We start from the raw sequence: 8,542 nt of genomic DNA, 5'->3' as shown, positions 1-8,542 counted from the left end.
TATATATATATATATATATATGGCGAGCGATTGACAAGAGATGGGTGTGAGACAAAAGGGAATGGAGAAAGGATTAGTATAAGTATATTGGAAGCATCGACACTCAATGTACGAGTCCTCGCCAAAACTGAGTTGTGGTCCTCATTTGCCGCCCCAATCCTCCTTTTAACTTGAATACTCGAATATCGATTTCTATAGATATACGATATTATTAGAGCTCAATGTACAAAACGACTTTTTCCAAACTCGAGATGGGAAGTAGCGACACATACTAGAGGCTGTCTAAACTATAAATACACTTTGACCAATATGGCGACAATATTCTAAATGTAATGCAACTGGGACATCGATAGCAATGGCATTGTTGATAGATCTGGTGAGATAGATACTGGCCGGTCCGGCTGGTAGATTTCTCGGATTGCCTAACGATGATGTGCACCTACAGAAGTACGAGTAAATTAGAAATGTTATGCAGAAGATCATTCGACTCCGGAACGAAGTAAAATTCATCGATACGATCGTCTGTACACGATGAAGGGTAGAAATCTGTGTCTCTAAAGAGTTTAGTTCGGATGTGAATGCGTATATGAGCTTGCCATATGATGGAGGTATACATTTTTGGCGGGGACCATATTTCACATCGGTAGTAATTAGAGTAAGCTTAGTAGAAGCTTTGAACAGTTTCTATTGCTCTTTGACAGCGTCAGAGGTCGACGTTAGCTTGTGGTAGCGACTAGTATTGAAAAAGAGGACCCGATTATTGGGAGAAGTTCATTTCATCGGAAGACCAATGCAACGACGAACGGACGTCACGGATTATAAAAAAATAAAAATCAATAAAAGTGTGTTAAGAATAAACTAACGGTCTTTTTGTTGGCTATTAATATACGGATTGTAAACTGATCAACAAGTATACGCGTAGTGTGTTATCAGGTTGTGTAAGTACCGAACCAAAACCACTGTCACTTGTCGGTAGGGGCTCAAGAACCGGTAGCAATTTAATGCAGAATAGTTGCTAGATATATTAGTTTGTAAAAATCGTCGCGACAATTTCCCACTAGACCGATTATACCTCTATAACAGGTTTTTCCAACTAACCTAGTCGATGATCTATAAATCCTTAACGAGATAATGCAGAAACGATAGTTTTTCGCATATACGAATCTTACCGATTCTCATAAGCATCTAGACATTCGAAACGCTTCCTTCTGCATAGAGGGCAATCGCGTGGGTGTTATAATAAACATAATACAGCAGACTTCATAAATCATCAAGTATCCTCCGGCGCCAACTATATTGGGGACCGCAGTGAGGTGTTGGCTGCTGAGAGGACTACGAGAAGGGTCGATTTGTGCGAGCATACCCGTCAGTACTTAACACACCAAAGCCGAAAGTTCTATCAAAACAAACTTTAAAAAGGGACGGGTATAGGTATCTCTGATATCATTGCTGCCCAGTTTGAAGGCCGGTTGCCGCATATTAGTACTCAGCGTGGTAACTGGCGCATGGGAATCTGACCACCTTTTTTCGGGTAGCTGTTGTTGCCACTGTGGAAGACAATAGTCTACCGTCAAGCGACATTGCATAGTAGGAATTGCATGAGGTATTATATAATGTTCAAAATCAAACGGTCTTACTGGAATTGCGACCACACCAATAGTCGGTTCACTGGTAGGTTATCAGGTATCGCATAAGGTTGAACAAATGACGACTTCGACAGGTTTCGCCCGTGCCAAATTGCCGCTTTATGTAGTACGGAAGCAACGTCCCTAGTGCTGCCAGATCGATAGCTACGCTGCACTCCTGCGTTGTGCTCTTTCAATTATTGTATGAACTTATAGAAAATAAGTAGAAACATGGCAAATCCCGGATCAATTTACCCTTTGACCCTTCTGCAATTAAAATATGCTATACGACAAAAGTTTGTTTAAAACCTTATTAGGGGTGTCTGAGGGACTGCAGCCCTCAAAGGAATAAACGATTTACCTGAATACCTCGAAGCAGTGGGCGGTGGTGTAGGACCTCGATAGATCGTCTTCCTTACCTGCTTAATTATTATGAACCTTCTTCCTTACCTGCTTTATTATTATAAGGAGACCGTTCGTAATGGTCGAAATGATTTACGGATAGACTGATTAAAGCTATCCTAAAATTATTTCAGCTATCTTATTAGTATGTTACTTATGTCAAACGCATTCGTCGATCAATGGCCCAGTTATTTATTAACTAGAGCATTTATTTAACTCGAGCATTTACTACAGATCGTGAATAACAATGAACAAAGCAACGTGCCTCTCGATGTTTTTCAAACAGAGCCCGTCGGTGTACGTTTTAGCCTATCATACGATGTTGTTCTAAAAGATCTATTTTACTCTGTTTTGATAGTTGGTCGTAAGAAAGCATCCAACGACAATATATCGTATTTTGCCGGGCAGCGTATGATACTGTACTCATATCTTACCGTCTATGAAACCGTTTCCTCTTCTACTGTCAAATCATTTCGTGCCAGTCTGGACAAACCTAGGTCTCTGTCACCTATGGTAGTGTCAATAATAGTTTCTGATAATGGCACAATGTTTGTTCCGATGTTCACCGCCTAACGACGACAGGTTTACAATTAGCTAATGGATCCTAATTACATTTCGTTTTTTTTACCTTACTCTACGTATTTACAACGATGCTTGTCTGTTGAAGTCTGCACGGCTACAGATTACGTGATCCAGCGTCGTTCCAGACGAATAATCGAGCAAGTCGAAGGAACAAGCTTTTCCAGATCTACCCCGCGACTTTCGTTTCTAACTAGAATTTTTCAGTAAGTGAAAGCTTGCTAATTTTTTTTTAGAAAATTGTTGTAATGTAATTATGTCCAGTTTCGCGAAAATGACAATATATTTCATTTAGTTAGCGTCTATTCGATGTACCACAAAGGTGATACGAGCGATATTCAATTCCTGATAGTCTGGCGTCCGATTATCCGTAGGAGCAAGACAAACAAATAGAAATAGCATTTGTTAGTGGTAAATTAACTATTTTAGTCGTTCACAGTGGCGTCGTTGTTGTCATCCCTCTCTCTGACTCTGCAATAGGCAAGCCGAACAAAACGTTACCAAGGGCCTTGGAAAATTAATGGAAAGCCCATTTCTGCAATGTTTAAAGTGAGTATTCATCTATGTTTTACACATAAAACCTAGCATATATATAAGATAAGCGTTAAGTAAATGCGCCTAATTGGTGTCAATGTTCAAACCACAAACAACTTGACCTGACCTTATGTGCGAAACGAATTTTACAAACGTTTTAGTCTGTGGGGTTTAAGTCTAATGTATTAGTGTTAAACTGTGACCTAAAATGCCCTTTGCTTCTGATTTATATTCTGGAACCTTACAACTCCTCGCCAATGCGGCCTGTTTATACACAAATGCAAATCTTTGGCGTCCGTTACTAGTCGGCATCTTGTTGAATTGATCTATTTATTCTATTCTCCCAAGTAGATTAATTAGGCCACCGGCGCTACAAGCGCAATCAGGACTTGCAGATGGCAAGCTGTTCACGACTGCATTTATGTACAGCAGAGCTCGTTGCAAACTTACCAAATACGTTTAAGTTTTTCATTTCAGCTTGTTTTTAGTCTCGGATGAAATGTACATTCAACTGTTTCTTAACTTACTCTCCGCTAATGCGCTAGATGGTGCAATGGCTTCAAAGAGAATTATGGCCCTGTCGACCGGGTCGCTGCTACTGCCACTGGGGGCGCCGTTATCTCATATTCCTGACAGGTGTTCTGTTGGGTTCCCTGGTAGCGTTTATCTTTTTTCGTCTTATTATCGGGCAATCGAACCAGATAAGCGTTACATCGAACCACAATCTCACAGAGGTAAAGCTCGTTGAGTACATCGATCATTCTTACTATACATCACTACGTACATTTAGTTTATTATTACATAAGGCAAAAGAACTTTATTCATACCAGAAATTTTCGTGTACGATACATAACAATGAGGCCGCCTAGGCGAGTTCTAGACCTAGCAATGCCAATTTCTGCCGGTTTAATATTATATAAATGTATAAAAATCAAATTAGGATCGGTAGTCGGCGTGCCATTTTTCTTGTAGTTAATTTTTGTGATGACAATAGTAAAAGACGGTAGTGCAATGTTAAGAATGATCATAAACAAAGTTTGTTTTAAAATAGTTGGTAATCCTCTTAGAAATACTGGTACATATATTAAGTTTTATAATATATATAATATAACGTCGACTACAATTGCTCTAACCCATCAGTAGTATTTAGTTGGATCGTTTTGTTGATCTGGTGAAATGCTTTTTCTCGATAAACTTGCTTTACATGTCGTTCCGACTTCCTGTTGAAAATATATGCTAGTGATTATGACGTATTTCATTAGCCAAGAGTGCAGGTTTTATTAATCGGCAACAGCGTTTGCCAGTTATTATCCAAATCTGAGCAATACGTATCATATACCTAGGCTTCATATGATAAAATTAATAATTATGATTCGTTTGTATTTTTCGATGATTTCGTCGGTTCTTAAGGAGCATATGTACATTCGATGGCTCTCTGAAGAAGGCGTCACTAGGATCTCCAGCATTCAACGAGATCTCTACAAAGCTGGAATAAACGTCTCAGAAGCGCAGTACCTCTTTGATCGCGTACCCATCACGTGCATCGTGTTTAGTTCTAATCGACGCCAGGTAAATATACACCATCCTAATCACTGGAGACTTTTTTTATCAGTTAACTAACAATTATGAAGCATTAAATTGTCGGTCGATATGTTATATATCCCATTGGTAAACAAACAATTTCCCGTATTGGACAGGAGGTACCTGATGTAATTAGCACGAAGTGGATATTACTGTGGTGAACTTTTTGCTGCAAAGGGCAACATTGACGCTTGGTTTAAGTATCAGTGGGTTAAACTTAACTTTTTTTTTTATGGTTGTAGGCGCGCGCCGTTGTCGGTACCTGGGGTCGCCATTGTAATTCCCTTGATTTTGTGGCAAACTTTGAAGATAAGTTTGTGCCCACAACGGTGAAAGTATCTGAGGACGGCCATCTACTGTGTCGCACGATCCGAGAGGTTATTAAAAGTATTCATATATATATATATATATATATATATATATATATATATATATATATATATATATATCAAGTTAAGTAATCGCTTACATTACGTAATATTACGTAATTACGCATAATGAGTATAATGTTACGAACGTTTTGGAAGCAGAAAGAAATTTCGTTAATAAATATGAACGGATTGCCTGGTTGAAAAAGCATTGTCAACAGTAAACACTTTAGAATGAAGCTGTAACCCATAATGATTTACCTTATTTATGCTTCAAGGTATTTCTCAAGCGTTTTCAGGGAAAGCAAAATAGGTGGGTATTTTTAGCCAGTGACACAACCTTCGCGGTCATCGAGAACCTTCGCAGGTAAGGCTGCTGTGACACACTCTATGATTTTATTCTTTCGACAACCATCGTGCATGGCGCAAGATGCCTAAAAAATCTATCTAACGTTTACTCAACTTTTGAGGCAGAATGGTGGCTCCACTGAACTCTTCCGATATCCACTACCTTGGGCATGCCGTTAAAAAGTGGATCCCACGATTTGGATCAGCAGCACCTCACAGACCGCTAACTGTCAACGCGGCCAGAGGAGGTAAACAGTTTAATATTTACTACTTAGTTTGAAAACGCCTAAGATGAAGTCTTCAAAAGTAAACAATGCGTTACTGTATAGTTATCTGTAGGTTTAACTTCCATTTTTAACCATTTTTAGTATTAGGTCGTTTAGCATAGAACGTGACGTAATTAACCTCAACCATTAAAACTTTTCGCTTAGTTTTTTTTTAAAGTTAATAGGATTATGCGTTATTATTACTTATGACGTTTCGGTGTATGGGTGGCAACTTACTTATTCCGCTGCTATAGGAAAGTTTATGAAGTTTTGCAATTATGATACGTTGTTGAAATTTGAATTTGAATAATTCTCTTATTAAGGTGTTATCGAAATATGGAAAGAACGGTAGTCTGGAAAGCATGGCGGATGACAGAAAGCCTCCAACTGTTACTCCTATATTTTTGCCACTGTGATTCTTGCGGCCTGAAATCGAACATTGTCGTGCAATAGGAACGGTTTACCACTGTTCATTATTCTTGGCTACATAATGCAATGTTTTTCATTATTTGCTCCAATTTTTGACTGTTTACTTCAGTCGTAAGTGACGAACCAAAATTCACACACCTGGAGACCCCAAACAGACGCTATGGAGTTTTGAAACGGTACATTAGTTTTAGGGTTATGTCTCAGTTCTATTCGCCTACCGATGCGACCGTCATCGAGGGCCGGAAAGATCGAAAAGACCTATTTGACTGTTTTGAATTCCCTTCTAATTTTTTTTGACGTACGTCTTATGGTGTTTTTAGTAGTAGAGCCTTCAGCAAAAATAAGGGTTATACGACGAACAGTCTTTACCGAAGTGATTCCAATAGGGAACTCGTATTCGAGATTATCTAAATTTTCTGATGTTTCACAGATTACTACAACAAAAGCCCAAGTGACGATATTTGTGTACACGTTCTTCCATCACAAAGAGTATTAGCACACCTCGAATACAACAATCGTGCCACTAGGTGTTGCACCGTTATAAAATAATTCCATATTAAAATACAAGACTAATCAGTTTGTCACGTTTCATACTAAAGGATCTAATAGTAAAGATCTGTGCTCAAGAGTAGCAGTTGCTCTTTCTACTACTTACTTAATTGTCTTTTCGCTCCTCGGAAGCACAACTCGGTTTGCAACTTACCTGTTCTTCAAGTCGGACACGGCATAGGAGCATAGATAGGATATGTTCAAAACTCAAACATTTGTTATGATTTTCCTAGCTACTTGAGCTAACAAAACTCTGCTGAAGAGACAGGAAAATATTTTTTCAGATAGTACGGTCATCATGTTTGATTAAAGAAAAATAGTTAAAAAATAAATTGTGCCACTTTTTCCCTATGATGACCAGGTATTGTGCTAAGTCATGGAGCTATCTTGCAACTTCTATACACACTCGGCCCTGATTGCAGCGTTGAGGAGGAAGCTGAACTCGAAGACTCAATAGCTGTTCTTTTCAGCGACGATATTATCAGGCCCGACACGAGGGACTACATGGGTCGATCGCGTTTTCTGGCCAGGCCGCTTGCAAAGCTTCTTCGGACCAGAAAGATATCCCCGTACGACACTTTTTCTAAGGATTCAGTCTATACATCACCAATGGTATATATATAATTGTATTTAACATGATAATTCTTGAACACGTCGAGCTTAGCAAGGTTAAATTGTATTAGAACCCGGAAATACACCTGGAACAGATGTAGTTGTATGTTGCAAGTGATTCAAAGTTATCAGGATAGTCATATACAAACACGAAAAACAACAATTTTTTTGAGCGTTACTCTATATCATCATTAAAATAAGTGCGAAATGAATAAACGAATTTTTAGAACGAAAATTTAACGAATTAATTATTCACGTATGTAACTTGTGGCTATTTTAAACGCAACTATTCCAGGGCTCATTTTGCTGTAGTCCTATGGCTATATCGTTGGCCGGGGTAGATGCGTTAGAAATGCATTTGTGGGAGTTCATCATAGCCCGAATGGGAGTAGGTGTTCCCGCATCGAAGGATCGTGGACTAGACGGGGCGCCATTGAGAGACGCATTTGTTCCTCCCGTGGCCATTGAAGGAGACGAGTCGCCTATTCTACCAACAGAACCCAAGGAACTGTAGTTTAGTATACAACACGTGACGACATCTTAACCAGGATAACGATGTTAAATCTAACGACCAGCTCGCACAGAAAAAGGAATCTCTGTGAGACGAGTTTTGTGCGTAAACCTCAATTGTAAATAACAGATTTCTTTGTCGGAGTGCGTGTATTGTATATGATAGTAATCTGCCTTAAACTTTTACACGAAAAAGCAATTCAGACAAGTTGCTCACTCGTGTCTACTTATATATAGAGCAGTATACAGTTAACAGAAAGATAAAAGGAAAGCAACGGACTTCTGTAATGTCAGCCTAAAGCTGACCATGTTTATTTTGTCTGTGAAACGTTGAGCGTACGAAGTCCCACCATCGCAAATCAGCCACGACTTTTAAGCATCGCCCTTAACTCGAAAGGCCTTATATTATGCCATATATACAGGGTAATCAAAAAGTTGCATACAAGATAATTTTTTATGCTGATATTTCTAAACCAACACAAGAATTACAACGACGTTCATGATTTTTTCCAAGATTGTATAATTCTGTTTTAAAAACTTATATTTTTCGATTGATTAATAACTTTTAATACATGCAAGCATCGAGTGCCTATCTAAAACTTCGATGATATTTTTCGTTGGTGGCGAAGGGAAATTTTGTGCCATTATGTGCCTAATGGCTACCGTTAGGCCTAGCTGCATCTGTTAGTTATTGCTTGTAAATAGAGTGAATTGCTGAATATTTTTTGCTAATAGCTAT

At 38.7% G+C, this 8,542-nt stretch overlaps 1 protein-coding gene across 1 annotated transcript in view; it reads left to right on the top strand.

The window, feature by feature from the left end:
- Window positions 1–8,373, top strand: part of LOC111263638 (C1GALT1-specific chaperone 1) — a 25,266-nt gene extending 16,893 nt beyond the window's left edge. Inside the window, exons 2-10 of the mRNA XM_022838930.2 lie at window positions 2,695–2,812; window positions 3,087–3,155; window positions 3,686–3,874; window positions 4,551–4,709; window positions 4,964–5,098; window positions 5,368–5,456; window positions 5,564–5,685; window positions 7,043–7,293; window positions 7,589–8,373. Of these exons, the coding sequence (XP_022694665.1) occupies window positions 3,147–3,155; window positions 3,686–3,874; window positions 4,551–4,709; window positions 4,964–5,098; window positions 5,368–5,456; window positions 5,564–5,685; window positions 7,043–7,293; window positions 7,589–7,807 (1,173 nt within the window). The 5' untranslated portion in view covers window positions 2,695–2,812; window positions 3,087–3,146 and the 3' untranslated portion in view covers window positions 7,808–8,373. The remainder of the gene's footprint in view (window positions 1–2,694; window positions 2,813–3,086; window positions 3,156–3,685; window positions 3,875–4,550; window positions 4,710–4,963; window positions 5,099–5,367; window positions 5,457–5,563; window positions 5,686–7,042; window positions 7,294–7,588) is intronic.
- The last annotated feature ends 169 nt before the right edge of the window (window positions 8,374–8,542 follow it).

Source organism: Varroa jacobsoni, unplaced genomic scaffold, assembly GCF_002532875.2.
Source record: "Varroa jacobsoni isolate VJ856 unplaced genomic scaffold, vjacob_1.0 scaffold_80, whole genome shotgun sequence".
Lineage (NCBI taxonomy): Eukaryota > Metazoa > Arthropoda > Arachnida > Mesostigmata > Varroidae > Varroa > Varroa jacobsoni.
This window is presented reverse-complemented; position numbering and strand designations above follow the sequence as displayed.